Below are 23,258 nucleotides of genomic sequence, written 5' to 3'. Positions count from 1 at the left end.
CAAAATTATTAAAAACAAAACAAAAATGTATGAATTTTCCGTATCTATTAAATAAATTAATAAGTATTCCTTAAAAAAAATCTCTTGCCACTGTTATGGTGTTGTCTAATTCTTTTATTCAAGTCTGTTATTTTTTATATTTCACAGATCTATCATTCACTGCATAGATATTGACGAAGGTAATGTTTTCTTTGGTGTTTTGGGGTTTTTCCCATTATTATTATACTAGTTTATTTACAAAATTCAAATACACTGTTTTCCAGAACAGATTTCTCCAATTTCCCTCACCCCCTTCACCCATCAAATTGTAATGTCTTCTTTATCTGCTATGCCTTTAACCACTATATAATGCCCTTCCTTATCTTTTATGATGGTTTTGATCATGACGTCTATTTTATCAGACATTAATATTGCTTAATCTCTGATTTTTGTGTGTATGCTTGATATATTTTTTTTCCCCCAGCTTTTGATTTTTAGTCTTTTTCCTCACATTTTAGATGTATCTCTCGTAGGCCACATATTGATGGGCTTTCTGTTGTTGGGTATTTTTTTTTTATTCATTCTGCAACACTTTTGTTTGGTGAACTCAAGCCATTCACATGAAGTGTGATTATTGACAGGATAGATTTTATCACTACTATTTTGTTTTGTCTCGATTTTTTTTTTCTGGTTACTGTGGCCCATCCATTTCCCTTCTCTGTGTGAAGGCCTTCCCTTAGAGTTTCTTGTAGAGTTGGTCTTGTTTTCACAAATCCCTTAAGTTCCTGATTTTCTGCATATGACCTTCATATTGATCCTTCATATCTGATGGACTGCTTTGTTGGGTACAGGATCCTTGAACAGCAACTCTTTTCTTTACACTTTCTCTACCATTATCTTCTTGCTCACATGATTTCTGCTGAGAAATCAGAATTTAATCTAATTGGTTCTTCTTTGTAGATGACTCTTTGTTTTGCTTGTGCTGCTTTCAGCATTTTATCGTTATCTTTAATTTTGAAGAATTTGACTATGATATATCTTGACTTTTTTGTTGTTAGGGAATTCTCTGAGCCTCTCGAATGGGGAATTCTTCATTCTTCCTGATACCAGGGAAGTTTTCTTCTAGTATCTCTTTCACATTTTTTTTTAATGATTTACCCCTCATGTTCTGGGATTCTAATCATATATATGTTGTTCCTTCTGATCACTGATTCTCTGTTCCATCTTTTTTGTTCTGTTTGGTTTTTTGTTTTTTGGGTTTTTGTTTGTTTATTTGTCCCTCCAGCATGTTGGAAGCATTTGTTATTTTGGTTTTAATACCCAGGATTGCTTTTTCATATGTTTCTCTTCTTTCCCATCCTGTGTGGGCTATCCTTTCTCTGTCTTGTGATAATTTTCTAAGATCTTATGCCTCTGTATAATTTCAAATTTTTTTCCTTCTTTTGCTATTTCCTCTGTAGTTGTTCATATTCCTCCATGTCAATAAATTCCTTCTGGCTCCCTGTCTCTGGAGTATTAGCTCTATTTATGGTTTACAACTTTTATTTCATCATTTCTGCCTTCTTCTGTAGCTCTTCATATAACTGCACCTCAACATATTTCTTTTGGCTTCCTGTCTCTAGAGAATTCACTTTATTTTTGGCTTCCATTCTTTTTCCATAATTTGTACATTCTTCAGTAGTAATTCATATAACTCCATGCCAATATATTTCTTCTGCCTTTCTGTTTCTGGGGTATTAATTGGGTCTGTGCTATATTCTGCTTTCTTGGAAGAAGGCTTGTTTCATTTTTTTGTTCACATTGTTTTCTGTTGCCTGATGCTTTCTTGTCATTATAATTTTAATGATATGTGTTTTATTTAATTGTATATATTTTATTGTATGTGTTCTGCTGTTTCTGTTATGTCTGAGCCAGTTGGTTATAGTTGTTTAACTTTATGAGACTATTAATTAGCTGCAGGCTGAAAGTGTTCCATCTGTGGGAGTGGACAATTTGGTCTACCAGCAGTCCTTTTTGGTCCTGTGGAGCTGATTGTATCTCCTTCTCCTGAAGTCTATTTTCCTTCTTGGACTGTGGAGTGATGAAGCCAGGTTCCCTAGCTTTTTTCTCTTGGCAGGTCCTTTCCTAGCTCTTCAATATGCTGTCTTTGTAAGAAAGTCTCTCACTTGGCTGCCCTCTTTCCTGAAGTCTATTGTCCTCTTTGGTCTAAGGAGTGGCACTGGCAAGTTCCTCAACTCTCTTCACTCTTCTCTGCTTGTTCTAGGGAAAGGTCCTTGTCTCTAATCTTCTGTTCCTGGACTATGTTCCAAGTACACAAGGCAAACAGCAGAATAACGTCCCAGGTGAAGATGATACCTTGTCAGGATCCTGATGACAAGCATCTGAGGAGGCTCAATGAGCTTTGGAGTTCAGATTACACCAGGGAAGGAGCTCCAAGATGAGCAGCTTTGGGCAGAATGGGACTCTGGCTGTGGCACATCTCCAAATGGGAACTCATTGGGGTTCAGAGTTCAGCTTATCTGTGTTACAAAAACTTTGTATAATTGTAGAAGTAGTAAAATTTCTTTTACTATGTTCCCTTAAAAGGCAAGAATGGTAAAACTTCCTCCCCAGTATTTTTGGCATGTTATCAGGAAAGGCCATTCCTTGGAAAGAAGCATTATGCTGCTGGGAAAGGTAGAGGGTCAACGAGAGACTCGACCCCAATAATAGTTGACAAAGAGACTGTAGTGATAGGCTCGATCTTATCAGAGACCAAGAGAATGGTGCCAGATCAGGCCAGGTTCTGACCTGCTGTTCGCAGGATTGCTATGAATGGTAGTCAACTTGATGACACCTAACAACAACATGTCTTAATCAGTTTCTAAATAATATCATGTATGTTAATTTTTTGTTATTGTCTACTATTGATGTATCTCTGTCCAAAGAACTGCCTTAAGTATTCTTTTTAAGTTTGGCTTAGTTATAAATTCCCCTGGGTTTTGTTGTTTTGGTTTGGTTTTTTTACATGGAAATGCTACCATTTCATTGTCATGTTTGAGGGGAAATTTTCCTGAGTTTAGAATTCTTGGAACTTTTTCTCTTCAGAATTCTATATATGTCATTTTGTGGCATTTGACTGTGTAGATAACGACAAATTGTGGCTAAAAGAATGGGAATCCCAGAAAACCTGATTGTGCTCATGTGAAACCTATACTTGGACCAGAAGGCAGTTTTCAGAAAAGAGCAACAAAATACTGCATGTTTCAAAATCAGAAAAGGAGTGTGTCAGGAATGCATCCTATCTCCTTACCTTTTCAATCTACATTCATTCAGGAGGCTGGACTTTATGAGGAGGAATGTAGCATCAGAATTGGAGGAAGAGTCATCAACAACTTGTGTTATTCAGATAATACAACTTTGCTCATTGAAACTGAGGAGGACCTGAAGTATCTGCTTTGGAAAGTCAAGGATTGTGGTCTTCAGTATGGATTGAAGCTCAACATCAATAAGACAAAGATTCTTACCACAGGGCCAATTGGCAGCACCAGGATAGATGGAGAAGAGATTGAGATTGTCAACAATTTCAGCATACTCGGGTCCACAATCAACACTTTTGGAACCAGCAGCCAGGAAATCAAAAGATAAATTGAATTAGGAAAGTCTGCTGTGAGGAACCTCTCCAGAGTGCAACGATGTCAGGCTAGAGACTAAGTTGTGCCTGATCCAGGCCACGGTCTTTGCAATTACTTGCTGTGCATCCGAGAGCTAGACAATGAATAAGGATGACAGAAGAATTGATGTCTTTCAGTTGTGGTACTGGAAAAGAGTACTGAACATACCATGAACCACCAAGAGAACAAACAAGTATGTCCTGGAGAGGGTGAAATCAACTTGCTCTCTTGAGGCAAGGATTTTTAAGCTCTATCTCACCTGTTTTGTGAAAGCTGCCAAGAGGGATCAGTCCTTGGAGAAGGATATCATGCTTGAGAGGGAGGAGGGATAATGCAGGAGAGGAAGAAGCTGGGTGAAAGGGACTGACAAAGTGACTGGAGTACTAGAAGCAGGTGTGTCCAAGACAGTGAGATTGGCTTAGGATAGGACAGGATTCAGAGCTATTGTGCATAGGGTCACTGTGAGTTCCTGGTGACTCAACAGCACATAACAACAACAACAAAAATGTTGAAGGGAGTTCTCGTGGCTTAGTGGTAAATATAGTTGCACTGCCACCCCAAGGGCAGGCATGTGGTTCAAATCCACCCACTACACCAAGAAAAATGGGCATTCTCCTTCCAAGTGATTTACTGCCTTTAAACTCAGTGGAGGTGAGCTATGATTCGGTTCTGACTCCAGGGTACACAACATACATACACTAATGTTCAACACCTTTTCAGATAGCTTAGGGCAGGTGGTGGAGTCAGTGTGGTTGTGGAAGGATATCAGAGCTGGGCTTCTCCTGTGGATAGTTTGTACTTCCACCCTAAGAATCTTGAATCAGAATCCAGAGTAACAAGCAACCCAGGAGATTCTCATAGAGCCCCAGGTGGCAGGTACATAAGGATCACCTGGAGGCCTAGTTAAAATGCAGATTTCAGCCGGGGGTGGAAGTAGAATAGCTGGGTTCAAAGTCCTGCTTCAGGGTTGTCTGGGGTCTCTGTGAAATCAGAGGGGCCCGGAGATGGGGGACCGGTGCAGAAGGAGCTGTCCTGTGTGATGACACGTCTGACAAGTGTCTCAGCAATGTCCGGTGGCCTATCTCAGATAGTTTGTACTGAGATCTAGACCCCTACACTGATGTGTCCCCGGCACCTGCCTCCTGAAACGCTCACCTTTGGGGCAGCAATGAGGGGGAGGGGGAAATCACACACAGGGGCCCAAGTGTTAAGAACGGGAGCATCTGCCACAGCAGAACTGAGCAGAAGGGCAGAAATTCGGTGGGAGCTGGCTGTGGGTGGAAAGTAGAATCCAAGACCACCTGGGGACCTGCTGACCTCTTGCCTAGAGACCAGTCGTGGGACGGGTTACAGCCAAGAGTTGTCTGAATCTCAGAGTCGCACACACGCGGTTATGTCGCACTTCATGCATTGTACGTGAGGTGGACCTCACTGTCCTAGGCTCCGAGCCTTCTCAGTCCACTCCCAGCAGTGTGGGCCCTTCTGCAGCTAAGATTCAAGGACTGACCAATGACCCTCCTTGGTGCTCGGCTGAACTGTAGCAGCAGAGCTTTCTAAGGGCGGCGCTCCCCCTAGTGTTCTGAGCCTGAACTACGCCCAAAACAAGCCATAGGCTCAGGCTGACCCCTGGGAACATTCTCTGAGGACAGTCAAGATGCTAGTTAGATGCTTTGGAATCATCTAGGGATCTTCTCAAAATGCAAGTGCTGATTCCAGGGTTTGGGAAAGCACCTGAAGTCATTTCTAATCACCTCCCCTGGGCAGAGGATGTGGCTGCTCCAGAGACCAAACTTGGGGCAGCGAGATGCTATGTCTTAGCTGGTAAAGGGCCAAAGTGGCAGTGACTGGTCCCAGGTGACATCTCACATTAAGAGCATGGTCCGTGGGGTGTTTGGGTAATTCTTGATAAAAATGATCCCTTTCTTACACTGGACCCAACACGGGCCCCTCCTGCAGGCTTCCGTTTCCCCCCAGCTGGCTGTCTGGACAAGCTAACTTAATGCTGACCAGAGCCACAGGCACCTTGTCCTGTGATCGTTGGTACCTTTCAGTCTGCTGTTGCAACTACTGTGTAGCCCCTTTCACTCTAAAGAGCTTGTCTTCCAGACTATACTGCACAGTGTTCTGCTTTCTGCGGCTTAACTCTCGGAGCAGGCAGGACTTTCTTCTGAGCCCTATCCCTGGGAAGTTGGCTGGAACCCATCCACCCCGAGTGACGGGGCTGGTATTTGAAATGCCACGGGCATAGTTTGGGGCGTCATGATACACAGGCCATCACTTTGTTAGTTCTCAAATAGAGAGTGAGTTCTTCCCTTCTTCTTCTCCAATTCCAACTCTCTGCACGTTCCATTATAAATGCTTTGTCTTTTTGAGCTGCCCTTTGAAATCTTCTGCTCAGCTCTTTTACGTCGACGTGTTTTCCTTTTGTTTTGGCTTCTTAGTGCTCTAGTGCAGTTTTCAGTCTCTTCTGACATCAATTTGGGGCCCCCCTTCTCATTGTCATAACCTTTTCCTCTCTTCATGGATGAGATCCTTGATACCACCCTACAACTCATCCGGTCTTTGATCATTGGTGTTCAATGTTTCAAGCCTATTCCTGAGATTTTGATATTCATATTGAATCGTGTTTATGCAAAATCTATAACTAGACCAAGAGACTGTTGTGAAAACATAATAAGGAAACATTTGATACATGCTACTGAATCACCTGCAACTTATAGAAACTCTATGTACAATAGGAACAATGTCAGTCTGGAGACGCGCCTGATCCAGGCCATAGCCTTGGCAATCACTTGTTATGCATCAGAGAGCTGGACAGTGACTAGGGATGATGGGACAATCAATACCTTTGAACTGTGGTGCCGGAGAAGAGTATTGAATATACCATGGACTGCTAGGAAAACAAATAGGTTCATCCTAGAGAGGGTGAAACCAGGCTGCTTCTTGAAGGTGAGGATTCTGAAGCTTCATCTGACATACTCTGGACAAGTTGCAAGGCAGGACTAGTCATTGGAGAGGGACATCATGCCTGGGAGGGTAGAGGGACAGTGCTAGAGAGGAAGACTCTCGATGAGATGGATTGATTCAGTGACTGGGGTAATGAGGGTAGCTGTGTCAGAGACAATAAGATTTGCAGAAGACAGAGCAGGGTTTAGGACTGTTTTACATAGGGTCCCTATGAGTCACAGGTGACTTGACGGCACCTAACAACATGTACAATGGCTTTGAACCATGTCCTATCCTGAGCCAGTCTCACTGACTCTGACACACAGATCCCCCTTAACCTAGTTACTGTGTCAATTCATCACTGTGTCTTCCTTTCCCGCACTGTCCCTCCACCCTTCCATGATGTCCTTCTCCAAGAACTGGTCCCTCCTGGCCACATGCCCAAAGTATGTGTGACAGAGCTTCAAAATCCTAGCCTCCAAGGAGCAACTTGGTCTCACCCTCTCCAAGACAGATGTTTGTTCTTATGGTGGTCCATGGTATACTCAATACTCTTCTTCAGTTCAGCACCACAACTCAAATCGATGCCAAAGGCATCGATTCTTCATCGTCCTTAGTCACTGTCCAGCTCTGATTCATAGCAAGTAACTATATGGTTTAAAATTAAGAATAGAGCATGCCAGTGTTGTATTCTCTCCATTATCTATTCAATCTGTACACTGAGCAAATTATTCGAGGCTGGACTCTATGAAGAATGTGCCATCAAGATCAGAGCCAGACTCATCATTAACTTCTGTTATGCAGACGACACAACCTTGCTTGTTGAAAGTGAGGACCTGAAGCACTTGTTGCAGAAGATCAAAGTACACAGCCTTCAATATGGATTGTATCTCAGTTCAAGAAAACAAAGACTCTTACCACTAGACTGGTAGGCAACATCATGATAAACGGAGAAAAGCTTGAAACTGTCAACAACCTCATCTTACTCTGATCCACAATTAACACCCTTGGAACTAGCAGTCAGGAAATCAGGAGACATATCGCACTGGGAAGGTCTGTGGTTCGGGATATCTCAAAGTTATTGAGGAGTGAGGATGTCAGTTTGAGGACTAAGATGCATCAGACTCAGGCCATGAGCTTTCCGATTACTTGCTGTGCATCTGAGAGCTGGACAATGAATAGGCATGACAGAGTAAGAACTGACGCCTTTGAACTGTGGTGTTGGAGAAAGAGCACTGAACATCCTGTGGGCCGCCAAGAGAACGGATGTCTCGAAGAAAGTGCAGCCAGAGTGCTCCTTGGAGACAGAGATGATAAAGCTTTGCCTCACATATTTCGGACGTGTTACTAGGCGCTGTTCGTTGGAGAGGGGCATGATGCTTGGAAAGGCAGAGGGTCAGCAAAGGTGAGGAAGACCCTCTACCAGGTGGGTTGATGGGGTGACTGCTACAGTGTGTCAGGAAGTGTGGGGATGGGACAGGATTCAGATGTTGTTCATAAGGCTGCTATGGGGGGGTCATACATGACTCAGTGGTACCTCACAACAGGACAGCACACAGATGTCTGAGGGGCTTAGCAAATCAGATCATGGACAAGAGAACCTTGAGGGTTTTTTAATTATTTTGTGTGTGTGCCGTCAAATCAGATCTGACTGGTACAGGAGATTAACCCCCCTCCTTCAGCAAAGCATCTGGTGGAGTCAAACTGCAAACCTCTGGGACTGCAGTGCAGCTTCTTGCCACTAGGCCACCAGCGCTGAGAGTTTACTCATGAGCCACTGGGGCCCTGTTGTTGGTGTGTATTGTCAGGCTGGAACTGACGCAGAGCTGACCCGCCCCACGCACAGGAGAATGCCCAGCTGTCTCCCAAAGAGCGGCTGGTGGATTCAAACTGCATGTCTTAGGGTGGACGGCACTTACCAAGAGGCCACTGGTTACGGCTGCTGTACACCGTTCACCATACCCGACTCAGCTGACCCTCCAGCAGCAAACTGCACTGGAGGAGACTGACTGCGTACCTTTGTGTTGGCTGTGTGACCCCGACCCCTGGGCCACCAGAGCTCCCCTGCAGCCCACCAGTCTAACCTCTCTTCAAGACTTCCCCCGCCACCACTCGCACCCACCTTCTGGAAGCTTGGAGCAGGTCCTTCTTGTATCTAGGAAATCGGCTTTTTGCCATCAAGGGGGAACCGACCCTCCCTTGGGTTTCCGAGGCTGTCAGTCACACCTTAAGAGAACACCCTTTATCCTCCTCAGAGCCTCTGGGGGATCCAAACAGCCAGAAAGGAGTGACCTTTGGTTCAGCGGCTCAGCTCCCTCTGGCCTTCGCCAACAGCAAGCACGGCCCGTCCAGACCTGTCCCTCCACCGGCAGCCAAAGGACACACGCTCATAGCACATGGCACTCTTTATTGTGACGCTGAGTGGAAACATCTGTAAACCAGCTTACTGTAGTGGTGACAGCGGCGACACATGCTAAGGCACTTTTATTATATATATATATAAAAAAGGGGGCGGGGGCGGAGTACCAGTTACTCCTTTGGGGCAGCAACTGGGACCTGAATCCAGAGCTTTGTCGGCATACGTAGCTTTTGCATATCTTCATGATTCATTGAGAAAAGTTTCCTTTTTAAAAAAAATAATAATAATAATAATAATGCCTTCTTTGCCATAGGTAAGTCTAAATGCAGCATATACAGAATAGTTAAGAATACAGGTCAATTCAGCAACCAGTGTCGACCAGTGTAGAAAAAGCTACTCCTTCTTAACATGGTTCCCAGGGAAGGCAGTGATGAAGACTTGAATTTCATCTCTTATGACAAGAGGGGGCAGAAAAAGAAAACCCTTTATTTTTTTTTTCCTGTGAAAAACCATCTGCACAGACAGAGGATGGATTTTTAAAGTATGTGGAGTCGACGGTGCAGACTGGCCACCCCCGGCCCCGGTCCTGGAGTAGGTGCAGGGAGGCGGGCGGGCCCCCGGCCCTCAGTAACGCTCTGGCTGTCAGACTTGGGACAAGTCCCTTAACCATTAAATAGATTTGGTCCCCAAGGGTACTGGGAGAAGCCGCTGGTCACTCCAGCAGGACCCCGACGCCCTGTCTGCTTGGCCCCCAGCCTGGCTGTGGTGGGGACAGGCTGTCCTCGGCAAAGCCGGGGCGTCAGCATTGCACTTGAGACATTTTGGAATCAGGAGGGGACAGAGGAGAGTGTTGCTGCCCAGGTGGGGCTGGGGAGGAGCGGTCACTCTCTCTCTCCTGCCCCAGCTTTCTGTGCCCGGCACAGAAGAGGCACTAGCAGGCCTGCTCTGCCCGCCCCCACCCCCGGAGTACTCCCTCGAGTGGGGACCTGCGAGGCATCGGGTGTATGAGGTCACCACGTGTGATTGCCGACAGCAGAGAGAGGGGGGACAGGCAGCTGGTGGGGCCAGGGGGAGGCACCAGCTCTCCTGGGGAGCCAGGCTATCCAAACTCCTCTAGTGGGAAAGAAAAATAGATTCCTAGAAAACGCTCGCCCACCTCGGGGACCCGCCCTCCTTGACTCGCCATCTTGTGCTTTTTTTTTGGCAAGAGGCCTGGAGAGCCCACTGGCCACTTTCCCAGGGCCGGGGCCCTGGACCCTGACTCTTTGGTATCGGATTCTGGGAGGAGGGGCAGGAGGGGAGCTGAGGAGGCTGCAGCGGAGGAAGCCAATGCCCTTGACAGGCAGGGAGGACGAGCGCCATCTGCAGGCTGGATGGAAGTCGCCTGGCCTGGTAGGGACGTGGGGAGGTGGGGGTTACAGTCACAGCAGTCTCCAGAAGGCAGAGAAGGGGCCGCTGTGGGGTGAGGAAGGGGCGGCGGAGTTGTCTGTCCGTCTGTCCCAGCAGCAGGAAGAGAGGTTTATTCGGCAGCTTTGGCATCGGCCCCATCCGCTTTGCCGTCCACCTCCTCGTCCGAGCAGTCACCAGTGCCTTTCCGCACCATCCGGCGGGGCACGACAAAGGGCAGGTCCCCGCGCCTGGAGGAGCAGAGGCCGAGGGTCAGTGGGCTGGGGGTGCGCGCGGGTCATGGGACACAGCATAGCTCACACATTGCAAACCCTGCACCCTTCTCCCCGGGGGGAGACACAACGGCAGGGCAGGGAAAGCAGGTAAGCAAAGCCTCCTGCAACACATCGGCGCGTCAGACACTGTGACACAAAACGCCAGCATCGAACAGTCACAGAAACGGGACTGACTGACGGGGGGACCACAGAGCGCTGCCTCCTGCAAAATGCCACTGTGGGCACGGCCCCACTATCAAGCAGCTGGCACCAAGAGAGAGAGTGCACAGTGACCCAGGCAGGGCACGTGGACCAACATTCAATACTGACCACGATGTCTGGTCTTGTTGCTTTATGCTAAAATTAAAAAAAATACAAGATTCCTGTGCAAACGAGGTAGGAATATTGGAGAAAACGCTGTCTGTGTCTCCCCCTAGGCTGCTGGGGTACCTCACTTCACCCAGAGCACCCAACGATGCCTCTAAGCTTTTAAAAGTGGCATGAAAAAAAAAGTGGCATGAGACTACGCTTGTGTTCTCGCACCCAGCGTCTGTCAGGCTCGGGGCTGCAGTGCCAAGCTGGGTCATGGCACCTCGAGCAGCTTCTAATTCAAGAAGCCCAGCCTGGAAGAGTGCCCCTTGGACTCCAAGCACGCCAGGAGTGGACTTGAAGACAGGCTGGGATTAATGACAGTTACAGTTCCTTTGAAAGCTGAGCTGTGGCCCAGGAGAGCGAGCAAAACTTCAGAGGCAGGCAGGCCAGCCTCTCGGTCTATCCCTGAGCGGCCTGCTTGCTGGACCTGGCTTTGACCAGCCGGGCTCACCGCAGCGAGTGGGATGGGGTGTGCTGTCAGTCAACCATCTTTTTTAGGGAACTCGGGGTAAGAGGGCTGCTTGGCAGGAGGCTGAAGGCCGAGGCCAGCCAGGCTCACCTGAGCTTGTTCTTCAGGGAGCTGACCTCGCGGTTCATGGCGTCAGCCGTCTCTGTGGCGTCCTCCAGCTCACGCTGCAGCTTCCGGCGGGAGGCGTTGGCCCTCTGGGCCTCCTCCTCAGCCTCCTCCAGCTGCCGCTTGAGCTGCTTCAGGCGGATGGACGCCTTGTCGGCCTGCAGAGATGCGTGGTCAGTGGGCCTTGCGAGAGGCCTTCAGGTGGGCGAGCCGCCAGCCCCTCTCCCTCCGCTGGGCAGGGGGGTCCCTTACACATACCTGGTCCTTGTACTGCTCGGCGTTCCTCCGCTCGTCCTCCACCTGCAGCAGGACGTCCTTCAGCTTCTTCTCGGCCCGGCGCACCTGTTTGGAGGCCGCCTGGCGCTCCCTGGGAGAAACAGACACGGCAGCTCAGGGGACGCGGGGGTTGGGGCAGATGCCCAGGCCCTCCCCTGGGTCCAGCCAACAAGCCCAGGCCTGGGACAGAGGCCTCGATGGGAAGAGTCTTGAGAGAAGGGCTACTGTGTGCTGAGCGCCTCCTGCATGCTAAGCGCCTACTGTGTGTCTCGAGCACTCCCAGTGTGTTCCAGCTCTTACCAGAGGCACTGATACCCCCTTTCTGTCCTGGCTCCTGACTCGCCTCTGAGGCCAGCACCCAGTAGGGCCCTATGCATGCACAGCCCGGGTCAGTGGTGGTGGAGCAGGGACGTACTTGGTCTCGTTGTCCAGCTGCTCCTCCAGCTGTGCAATCTTGGCCTCCAGGGCAGTGATGGAGGCCTTGTACTTGGACTTGACCATGCCCTCCATCTCCTGCAGCTTGACCTTGAGCTCCTTGTTCTGGCGCTCCATCTGCTGCCGGGCATTTTCGTTCTTCTGGGCATGGCTGCGCTCCAGGTTCAGGTCGGTGTTGATCTGGTCGATCTGCGGCGGGGGGAGACAGGTGACTCTGGGAGGGCCAGTGACGGGGGGAGAGAGGGGGGACCACGAGGGGCACGGATAAAGCAGACATCTGAATCCCATAGAGGATGGAGCCTCTGCTTAGGAAATGTCAAAGTGTCAGGCCTTGGAGTTCAAGCTCCGGATGTCCAAGAAAAGGATGTCACCACGAACAACAGTCCTGGCAACATAAACCCCTGAGAGAGGGTCTGTAGAGGAGATCGAAGGGTTCCAGGATACTGTTCCCTTCAGCAATCAGGAGGGGCTAACACCCAGGCCAGCTGGCCACCACAGGGCCTGATTCCCCCATGCGAGGGCCCGATTCCCTTCTTGTTACGCGGCCCTAAGAACAGCCCCTCTGAATCCTGCTCTATCCTGAGCCAACCTTACTGTCCTCTGACACACCTAACCCCCATTACGCCAAGTCATTGAGTCAATCCATCTCATAGAGGGTCTTCCTCTCCTGCACTCTCCCTCCAAACTCCTGAGCATGACGTCCCTCTCCAAGGACTGATCTCTTCTTGCAACATGTCCAAAGTATGTCAGATGAAGCTTCAGAATCCTTGCCTCCAAGGAGCAGCCCGGTTTAAGCCTCTCCCACTTCCCTCACGCCCAATTCCCCCCATGGGGGTCACGATTCCCTGTGGCAGGGCCCTATTCCACGTGGGGGAGCTCGGAGCCCACCTGCAGGTTGGCCTTCTTCAGCCGGTCGTTCACCAGCTCCGTGTTGCCCTGCTCTTCCTCCAGCTCCTCCTCCAGCTGAGCAATGCGGGCCTCTAGGCGCCGCTTCTCCTCCAACGCCAGGGCTCTGGGGGACGGGAGATGAGTCAAGGACAGTCCCTGAGGTGGGCGCTGCCCCACCACCCACCTCCATGCCCCCAAGGCTCACCCTTTGCCACTGCTGTTGGCAATCTCGTCGGCCAGCTCGTCCCGCTCCTGCTGGGCCTGGCGCTTGGCACGTTCGGCCGCTGCCAGCTCCTGCCATGAGGACCCAAAGTATGACAGCCGGGCCGGGGCCCGCCCTCCCTCGGGGCCCGCCCTCCGCAGGCCTGGCTTCTCCACGGTTCCTCGCCAGCACTCTCCCACAGGATGACCCTTCCCAGGCACTCAGGGCTCAGGCATTACATGTTTACAAAGCCCTTCAACCTGTGTCTAGAACCCAGCAGCAGCCCGGAAAGAGGGGAGGAGCAAGGCCTGTCCTGGGGGGTACCACGACGGATGCCCTGCCCAGGGGCCGGCGTTCTGATTGACCAGGTGGGCCAGGGGCCTGTGTTCTGGTCGACCAGAAGGTGGAGGGGCCACAGTCTGTGGGAACATGTGACAATCACTAGGGCCACCCCATGGAAGAGTGGTTACCTCAGGACACATTCAAAGTGAGAAGCCAGAGAGGTCAGAAGACCATGTCCCTGGACAAGCAGGGGCTGCACAGCAAGGGTGGGAACTAACACAAAGCTTCCTCTCAGGCCACAAGTCCCCAGATGCCACAATTTATACACACATTTTAGTCACACCAGGGAGGCCCACTTATTAATGAAAGCCTGGAGGAAGTAGCCGACATGGGCTCTGGAAGCAACAGAAAGACCCTTAGCACCACCTGCTGGCCAAAGCGAGGCTGACCCTAATTAAGGTCCATCCTGCAAGCCCCCTCCTGCAGCCCCGAGACCACTTCTGCAGCCCCGAGCCCCCTCCTGCAGTGCCGAGCAGCCCCAAAACCCCTCCTGGAGCCCTAGGACCCCTCCTGGAGCCCTGATCCCTTCCGGCAGCCCTAAGTCCCCTCCTGCGGCACCGACCCACCTCCTGCAGCTGCATCATCTCGGCCTCCATGCTCTTCAGCTTCTTCTCGTTCTCCTTGGCCTGTGCCAGGATCTCCTCCCGAGAGGCGCGAGTGTCGTCCAGCTCCCGCATGTAATCCTTCATCTGGGCCTGGGGGTGCAGACAGAGGGGTGAGCCTGACACCTCCACCCGTGTCCACCCGCTCTGCCCATCCCAGAGCACGCATGCCCAGAGGCTCTTCTCAACAGGCACCTGCGGCAGGTCTTCATAGGTGTTCAATCTCACCAGCTTACTTAGGAAACAGAGACCAAAAACCAAACCCGGTTCCTCCTATCTATGTTACACTGTTTTTAACCAACACGGCTTGGTTCCTAAACTCTGTGGGCTTCCTCTTTCTGACCTGAGTCCAGCTGGCCTGCTGCACTCCTCACGCACACACACCACACAGAGGCCACACTCAACCTGTCACTGCCTAGTCAAGGCTGGCTCGCAGCACCCCTCCGGGACACAGTGTGTCCTGCAGGACCTGCCGTGTGGTTCCCAAGGCTGCCACATCTTTCCTCCAGAGAGCACCCGGTGGGTTCGAACCACTGAACACTCAGTTAGCAGTCAAACTCTTAACCACTGCACTGTCAGGACTGACAGGTCCACAATACGCAGCAATAAACAGGTTTTCTCCTTAGTTTCCTGTTTGACTCAAAAGATCCTTTGTGTAACAGGTTTTGTCTTGTCTTTGGCTATGAAATATCAAATTGGGATTACCCAGGTCAAAGGGTATGACCCCAGGCACACTGAGTGCCTGTGTACCTGTTTAAAAAAAGGCCAAATGCCACCAGCAAATGCCCTGCCATGCTAATCACAACAGAATTTAAATGTATCCACTGCTGATGTGGAGTGGCTACAGGGTGACATCTCAGAGCTGGATACTAAGCCTTTAATGCTTGGCGGACATGGAAATTCCCCGTGTCCCAGGCTCAGCTGATTTCCCAGAGTCATGGATTCAGATCCTTTAATCATTTGCCCACTGAGGCTGGAAAGTGTCCCAGCAACAGGGGTCAACTCCTGACTAATTCTGGACTCCATGGCATTCCTGGGTCTGCATGTGCTTGTCTATTTCACAGACTCAAAGCTGTCGATTCCGCTGCGAGCCATACTGCAGCAGGCCTGCGTGTTGTGCCCAAGCAGGCCGTGGACCTCTGAGCGGCCATCTGCGGTGCAGGGCTTTCCCCCTGGACCAGCCACAGGCAGCTGGGTCAGAGGCCTGGCCTGACTCACCTGCAGCTTCCGCAGCTGCTTGATGGCTTCGTCTCGGTTCTTGTTGGCCGAGTCGATGTGGGCCTCCAGGTCCTTCAAGTCCATCTCCAGCTTCTTCCGCGCGGCCATGGCCATGGACCGCTGCTTCCGCTCGTCCTCCAGCTCTGCCTCCATCTCCCGCACCTGAGGGGGAAGGCCAACAGCTCAGGGGTGGTACTCGGCCCACGTTATGGGGTCCACACGGCCTCAAAGAGGACTGGGAACCACAGAAAACCACCTGAGACAGAGGGATGGGAACCGTAACCCAGGCAGAGCGAGGGACAGGCAAGGACGCCCACCCACCAGGGCCCAGGGACCGTGGCCGGGGTGCGCACCTGCCGGACCAGCTGCTTCTTCTTCTCCTCGCTCTGCTCATCACGACCCTGCAGGTCCCGCTCGAACTGGGCCTTCATGGCCTGCAGGTTCACTTCCAGCCGCAGCTTGGCGTCCTCCGTGGCCTGCAGCTCGTCTTCCAGCTCCTCCAGCTGCGTCTTCATCTCCTCCACCTGTTGCTCCAGGGCCCGCTTGGATTTCTCCAGCTCGTGGACCTGCCGCCGAGAGCCCATGTCAGGACCAGGGTGCCCCGCAGTTAGCCTCCCTCCCAGACCCCGCCCAGCAGGTGGGCACGTACGCTCTTGCCCACGTCGTCCTTGGAGCTCATGAGGTCCTCCATCTCCGTGCGGAACTGCTTGTTCAGCCGCTCGAGCTCGGCCTTCTGCTCCATGGCCTCCTCCAGGGCCCGGGCCAGGGACAGCGCCTTGGTCTCCTTCTCTCGGGCCTCTGCCTCGGCCCGGTCACGCTCCTCGGCGTACTTGGCCGAGATGGTCTTCTCCTCTGCCAGGAGCTGGGAAAAGGGGGGAGAACACCAGGAACTGTGTCACCAAGATATGCTCCAAGTCCTCTATACTCGCGGGCGCGATCTCACTTGACTGTTGGTTTTTCTTTGGTTATACTAAGAAGCCAAAACAGGGCAGGGTGGGCCCCTAGCCCTGAGCGGGCCCCTGCCCTGAGCTTTTCTGAGTCACAGAAACAGCACAGAACACACAGACACGCACAGGAGGAACATACACATCACTGGCAGCCCAGAGAGTGTGAGGACTGCGACAGTGACCAGAAGCTGAAAAAGAGCACAGAGGACTTCCTCTAAGAGCCACATCCAGAATTCAGACCTCTAGCCATCTAACCTGAGCTAGTAAGTACCATGCTCCTTAGAGACGCCCACATGTGGTATCCTCTGTCACGGGTGTCCTAGCTACCTCCAGATGCCAGAAGGCTCGGAGCCACGGGAGCTGAGGCTGCTGACCAGAGGGGTACAAGGCAGCCGATGCACACGTCCTCCGTATGAGGACCCTCTCCCCCAAACAGGACTGGTGCGTGCTGATGCAAAAATACCACACACTGCCCAGTGTGTCCTATGACCGTGTAGTGAAGTCAGTTTAAATCTTATCAAGGAATAGTAACGGAACCGAAAGTCTCACAGCACCCCTTCCATGCGGGCTTATAGGAAGTACCTTCCTCACCCTTAGAGCCTCCTTAACAAAGGGCTGGAGTTAGCTCTGAAGGGAAGGGGAATACACTGCTTGGGGGCCCCAGTCTCACCTACAACCTCCTCTGATGGGGGATTAGATTCCCCTCTGGTCCTTCTGCACAGGTCCACCCCTGACTATTTTTCCCATCTTCTCACACCATTTGGCCTCACACCTCACTTATTATGGGTTAACAAACTTTTTCTCGAGGCTTCTGACAGCAAATGTTTTAGGGCTGACTGGCTGTAAAGTCTCCGTAGCAACCTCTCAGCTCTGCCACGGCGGCACAAAAACAACCACAGGCAGCGTGTCAACGAACATGGCTGTGTTACAATAAAACTTTATTGGCAAAAATGGTTTTGGCCCATTCCAGGAGAAGGAACTAGACTGGTTGCTGGTCTAACTGCCTCCTTTGCCATGAGACCAGAAATGGATAGCGATTAGCTATGCTTACTGAATGTTTTGATCAAAAGCGGGGCAGCTGGATCTTGATCAGAAGGAAGTAAAATGCGGAACAGAATTTAAAATTCTTACGGAATCCAGCTTACTGAGTGCACTGAGACTGGGAGAACCACCAAATCTATTATCCTGAGATAATCTTTAAACTTTGAACTGACCTTTTTCCATAAGTCCTCTTTAAACCAAACAACAGTTTAGCTCCACTGGTATGTTTGCCCTGTACAATGAAGTTCTTGCCAAGAACACATACGATCAAAATGCCAAAAATAACTTTAAGCATGGGTGGGAAGTTTAGGGAACAGTGATTATAAGGTGATGGTGGTGTAATAAGTTGGAAAAAGTGGTAATAATGATACAATGAGAAGAATGCAATGTCACTGATTTGTGTTTGCAGGAATTGTTGAATGGGATCACGTTTCACTCTGTAAATGTCCACAAAAACAAAGACTCCCTCCTCCCACTGCTTTCTGCCCAGGCGCCCACAAGCTGGACATCAAGGGGACCTAGGAGAGCTGTCCCTCGTGAGGCCCCTCCCCTGCACTGGATCTGCGGGGCGAGCACCACGCTTCGCTGGCCTTCTGCCGGGGCCCCTGCCTCAGGCTGCACCACTTCGGTGAAGAGGCTGGGGGAAGGAGGACAGAGCCGAGCCACCACGCACCTGGTCAAACTTCTTCTGCTTCTTCTCCAGGTTGGAGACGCTCTGCCGCTGGTGGTCCAGATCCACCAGCAGGTCGTCCAGCTCCTGCTGCAACCGCGTCTTGGTCTTCTCCAGCTTGTCATAGGCCGCCACCTTCTCTTCGTAACGCTGGCTCAGTCCCTCCAGGTCCTTCTGGATCTTTCTCTTGGCTTCCTCTGCGGTCTCCAAGCATCCCACACCATCTTCCATCTTCTTCTTCATGTCTGTCACCTGGGCAGGCACAATAAGACATGTGAGATGACACCTGGTCAGGTAGCAAGCCCATCCGTCCCTGGGAGCAGGCCTGCTACACTGTGAAGAGGGTCCCAGGGAAAAGGGAGTTTCTGCAAAGGGGCGCCTGCCTCGCTCATGGACCCCAGGGGAAGATTCCAGTCACAGGGCAGCACTGGGATCCCACTGCCGCCAACGGACTAACTAATACCAGCCCTCTGTTGGGTTTCTGAAGTTATAAACCTTTATGGGAAGAGAATGTCCATTATCCTTCCTCTGGTAGATTCGCACTGTTAACCTTTTGGCTAACAGCACAATATGTAATGCCCTAAGCCACCAAAGCTCCCAATTTTGATAGGATCCTCAATAATAACCCACACTGAGGCTGACATTTTACAAAGACAGATCCAGGGAGGAACTGGCTCCCTCAACGTCTGCCCCCTGCCCCCTGGAATGTTTGTCTGCCGGAGGCAGGAGCCCCCACGTCTCCATCCTACCACCCCTCCCTACGCCTGGGGAGAAACCCACCCCCACAAACATGCTGGCTACACCTCCCTGGACTCTGGAATGGCCTGTTAGCCCACCCTGAATGGGCGAGTGTCTGAGCTGGCAAACTAGAGTGTCAAATTAGCCCCTTAACAGTAACTCTTCTACAGTCTAGAGAAGTTCATGGATTTCTCCTCCCAGTGATGTTGTAATATGCACACAGGACACAGGACTGGAGTCCCTTGGTATAAAGGGTTGAGATCCTAGGAACACTATCAGAACGTATCAGTTCTGCTCTGCACACGTGTGGTCACCGATAAAATGGAATCAAGCTGACTGGTAACCAACCACCACACACAGGATCACCAACCACACCAACTCAAGAGAGAATGTCGCAGGATGTGAACCGGTGGTGCTCCCAGCAGCGAGCGCAGTAGTAAGCCAGGGAAGGGCAGTTCTGAAGCGCGATGTGATTGGTGAATCCTCACGGTACCAGGCACTGCTCTGCCATGTCTACAAGACTCGGCTTCTGTATCTGCCAACCCACCCTCTCCTGCCTAAGGCACTTCTGAAAGTATGTGATGCAAAGTGTTTCAGACACATCGCTAGAAGAAATTAGTGTGGCATGCTTAGGGAAAATACGTTCAGGGAGAGCTGACTGGTAAAAAATTTAGAACTGGTGTATCATTTACATCAATTAAGTACACCGTTTACATTCGAAAGAAAATGATGGACTGCAGCTAGACGTTGTTCTTGTTATGTGCTGTCAAGTTGCCGCAACTCATAGCGACCCTGTGTACAAACGCTCTAAACCCTGCTCTATCCTGAGCCAAACTTACTGTCTGACACACCTACTCCCATTACCCCAGGCACTGAGTTAATCTATCTCCGAGATTCTTTCTCTCCTGCGCTATCCATCACCCTCCCAAGCATGACATCCCTCTCCAAGAACAGGGTACTCCTTGCAACATGCCCAAAGTATATCAGATGAAGCTTCAGAATCCTTGCCTCCAAGGAGCAGCCTGGTTTCACCCTCTCTAGGTTGAACCTGTTTGTTCTCCTAGCTGTCCAGCAATAGAACATATTCAATACTCTTTTCCATTAGCGGAAATAAAAATGTTATTTCTCCTCTATGCAAGCTTACAGGCCCCTGAATTCCACCCGGGGCCAGGCTGGGAGCCCAGCTCTGCCAGTGTGCACAAACCATGGTCATGGCTGGGGAGGTGCCCAGCTGGGGAGCTGCATGCCCCCGGGGTCAAGGCCAGCTGCCTGGTAGAAGCCCCCCCACCTGCAGATCTGCCCCACTGCCTGAGCCCTGGGGTGTATGGTGGAGTTGGGGGCGGGGTGCAGCAGCACACCTGGGCATGCAGCGTGGCGATCTGCTTCTCCAGGTTCCGCTTGGCCTCCTCCTCCTCCTCCAGCTGCTCCTTGAAGGAGTTCTTCTCATCCTCCATCTGCTTCAGCTTGGTGCTCAGGCTCAGCTTCTGTCGGTTCTCCTCCTGCAGCAGCTCCTGCACCCCAACAAGAGTGGTGTGGGCACTAGGGGACACATCTCCCAACACCCACACTCTGGGCAGCTCGGGCCTCGAGGCCTCTCGAGTTCAGAGAAAAGCCTCCCAAAGGCCCAATGGGAACCCCGCAGAGAGTACAGATGAGCAGGTGGTCACCAGATGACCTCACGGATGAAAACCCGCGATCTGGCATGGCACCGAGGTCACAGGGCGTGAGTCCTCCCGGCGACGGCCCGTACCTGAGTGTCCTGTAGCTGGGACTCCAGTGTGGAGAAGTCCTTGGTGAGCTTGCTGGACTTGCTATCAGACTGTGTGAGAAGACCGGTCACATTGTCCAGCTCAACCTGCACGGTGAGGAGAGAGATTCAGAACCATCAACTTGACCATAACCTTGTCTGAGGAAGTCACCAGCCGAAGCACAGAGGCCTCACCTGGGTCTGAGCCACTGAGGAGGCAGAGGGCAGCCCGGGACAGGGTTGCCGCCAAGGGGCCTCACCTGCAGCTTGGTGACCTTGTCGGCCAGCTCCGTGCGCACTCTCTCGCCCTCGTTGAACTTGACCTGCAGCTCCTGCAGCTGGGCCTCCACCTTCTTGCGCTTGTGCTCAGAGTCTCCCTTGCCCTGCAGCAGGACCTTCACCTCGTTGGCCAGCTCCCCTCGCTCGTTCTCCAGTGTCTGCTTGGCCTTCTCCAGGTTGGCTTTCACCTGGTGGGGAAGGAAGCCGAGTGGTCAAAAGGGGGCACCTGGGCCTGAGGTGAAGTCGACCCTGCTAGCGTCACAGGAAGAGCCGCCATGTTCAGAGCCCACATTGGACACATTCACGGGACAGTGTGCTTACAGGGAGCTGTGGGCTCGGCCTGGCCTGTATGCCCGCCCTCCCAGGTGGGCAACGCTGAACAAAGGCCTCACCTCTAAAATAACCTTGACAGTCGCCCTCACAGGATAGAGAGAAGGATCCAACAGAAGACAGTTAACTGTAAATCTTCACAGGAAGAGACACCTCATCTTTCTCCCACAGAGCAACCGGGAGATTTGAAATACTTATGGCTAGCAAGCCCCTTAGGCCACACAAAAACAAAAACAAAAACCACCCAAAAAACCAAATTCACTGCCACTGAGTCAGAAGTAACTCATACCTGACCCTCCAGCCAGTTTTCACAGGGGAGGAGACTGCCCCTCTTCCTCCTACAGAGCTGTGGTGAACTGGAACCCCAGAGACACCACCACTGGATTAGAAGTGCAATTCCCTATAGACTACACCCCCCAGAGCTCTGTGTTTATCGCGCCATAGGGATCCTCCCTAAGGTACACACAGAAGCCAGGGCACAGAAGCCATCCCACAAGAAGATGGCCAAGGAGCAGAAGCTGAAAGGGGACAAGGACCTGATCCAGCAAGTGCCCTGAATTCGGACTTCTGGCATCTGAGAGAAAATAAGATTCTGTTCACTAACGCCACCCACCTGTAGTATTTCTGTTTTAGCTGAAAGCACCACAAAACCAAAGCAAAAGTGTTACGGCCAATATTAAAACTTTAGCAGTATCACAGGATGAGAGAAATGAGGTTTACGGACTTCCAGCAAAGCCTCTGCCATGTTCTGTTCAAGGTAATGATGTCATGTGCTTTTGCCAAAACTACAAAAGCAGGATTTACAAAGCAAATGCAACAATCCCACCCTCACTGGCACTGATCGTGCCACGGGGTCACAGGCCAGGTAAAAGGGCCCACAAGTGAACATAACGGGGCATCAGGTGAAAACACACCGAGGGAAACGAGCAGAAGAATGAGGGAAGGCTTTGACCCACACAGATTTCTAAAACTACTCTATAAGGGAGCTCTGGCGGCCTAACAGCAAAGAGCTGCATTGCAATCCCAGAGGTACGCAGTTCGAATCCACCAGATGCTATGCTGGAGAAGGAGGGACAATCTCCTCCTGTACCTGTCAAATCCGATTTGACAGTACACACACAAAAATTTAATAAAATAAAAATAAATACATTTCATAGGCTGCTGTGTGGGGGTGGCTGCAAGCCCCAAGACAGCAGAACTGTCCAGCTGAAGGGATGCAGCACCACTGAGTCAAAAATCAGGTTGGGTCAGCACCACTGGTGTTGCCAACCTCCTGGGGTCTTCTAAAGTCAGGCTCAGAAAGGGGCCACCCCGGCCCTCTGACACAAGTCATTTCAGGGTTGCTCTGATGGCTTGAAACTTTCTGGTCTAGTAGATTGAAGAAACTAAGGATAATACACTGTTGTATTAGGTACTGTTGAGTCGAGTACGACTCACAGAGACCCTGCGAACAAAAGATCTGAACCCTGTTCTGTCCTGTGTCATCCTCACACTTCCTGACACACAAGAGCCCACTGCAGCAGTCACCATGTCAATCCTCTGAGTCGAGGGTCTTCTTCTCCTTCATAGACCCCTACACCCTTGCCAGCATCATGTTCTTCTCCAAGGAATAGCCCCTCCTAGCAACATACACACGATAGCACAGGAGCAGAACGAAAATCTATGTCGGCAATTTAACAATCTAAGTGGTTCACACACATTACCAACTCCTCTAATCCTCACAGAGTGGCGTAAGCCTGGTCTACTACTATCTGTTGTAACAGAAGAGGAAAATGAGGCACAAATTGCCCAATTTACAGAGTGGGAACTGGGAGGGGCCTGGCAGTCATCCACCTGGGCCACGTGGACTCTACATCACTCCCGCAGTGCAGAGCTGTGGGGCTGGTCTCCCAGGTGGGGCCCCTCTGAAAGCTACGCCACCCCACCAGCACCCAAGGCACCTCTCGGAGGGCACCTCAGGGAGGGCACCTCAGGGAGGGCACCTCAGGGAGGGCACCTC

General features: G+C 51.1%; 1 protein-coding gene across 1 annotated transcript in view; it reads right to left on the bottom strand.

Annotated features, from left to right (window-relative positions):
* Positions 1 to 10,423: 10,423 nt before the first annotated feature.
* Positions 10,424 to 23,258, bottom strand: part of MYH9 (myosin, heavy chain 9, non-muscle) — a 112,749-nt gene continuing 99,914 nt past the window's right edge. Inside the window, exons 28-41 of the mRNA XM_006890160.1 lie at positions 20,911 to 21,117; positions 20,654 to 20,758; positions 20,262 to 20,414; positions 18,169 to 18,417; positions 16,157 to 16,369; positions 15,861 to 16,073; positions 15,508 to 15,669; positions 14,254 to 14,382; positions 13,349 to 13,437; positions 13,144 to 13,267; positions 12,236 to 12,444; positions 11,803 to 11,911; positions 11,530 to 11,702; positions 10,424 to 10,574 (exon numbers count right to left, since the gene is read on the bottom strand). Coding sequence (XP_006890222.1) covers positions 10,457 to 10,574; positions 11,530 to 11,702; positions 11,803 to 11,911; positions 12,236 to 12,444; positions 13,144 to 13,267; positions 13,349 to 13,437; positions 14,254 to 14,382; positions 15,508 to 15,669; positions 15,861 to 16,073; positions 16,157 to 16,369; positions 18,169 to 18,417; positions 20,262 to 20,414; positions 20,654 to 20,758; positions 20,911 to 21,117 — 2,253 coding nt within the window. The 3' untranslated portion in view covers positions 10,424 to 10,456. The remainder of the gene's footprint in view (positions 10,575 to 11,529; positions 11,703 to 11,802; positions 11,912 to 12,235; positions 12,445 to 13,143; positions 13,268 to 13,348; positions 13,438 to 14,253; positions 14,383 to 15,507; positions 15,670 to 15,860; positions 16,074 to 16,156; positions 16,370 to 18,168; positions 18,418 to 20,261; positions 20,415 to 20,653; positions 20,759 to 20,910; positions 21,118 to 23,258) is intronic.

This window comes from Elephantulus edwardii, unplaced genomic scaffold (genome assembly GCF_000299155.1).
Source record: "Elephantulus edwardii isolate Elephantulus edwardi_28Jun2011 unplaced genomic scaffold, EleEdw1.0 scaffold00086, whole genome shotgun sequence".
Taxonomy (NCBI): Eukaryota; Metazoa; Chordata; class Mammalia; order Macroscelidea; family Macroscelididae; genus Elephantulus; species Elephantulus edwardii.
The sequence above is the reverse complement of the archived record's forward strand: the minus strand, read 5'-3'. Positions and strand labels throughout refer to the sequence as shown.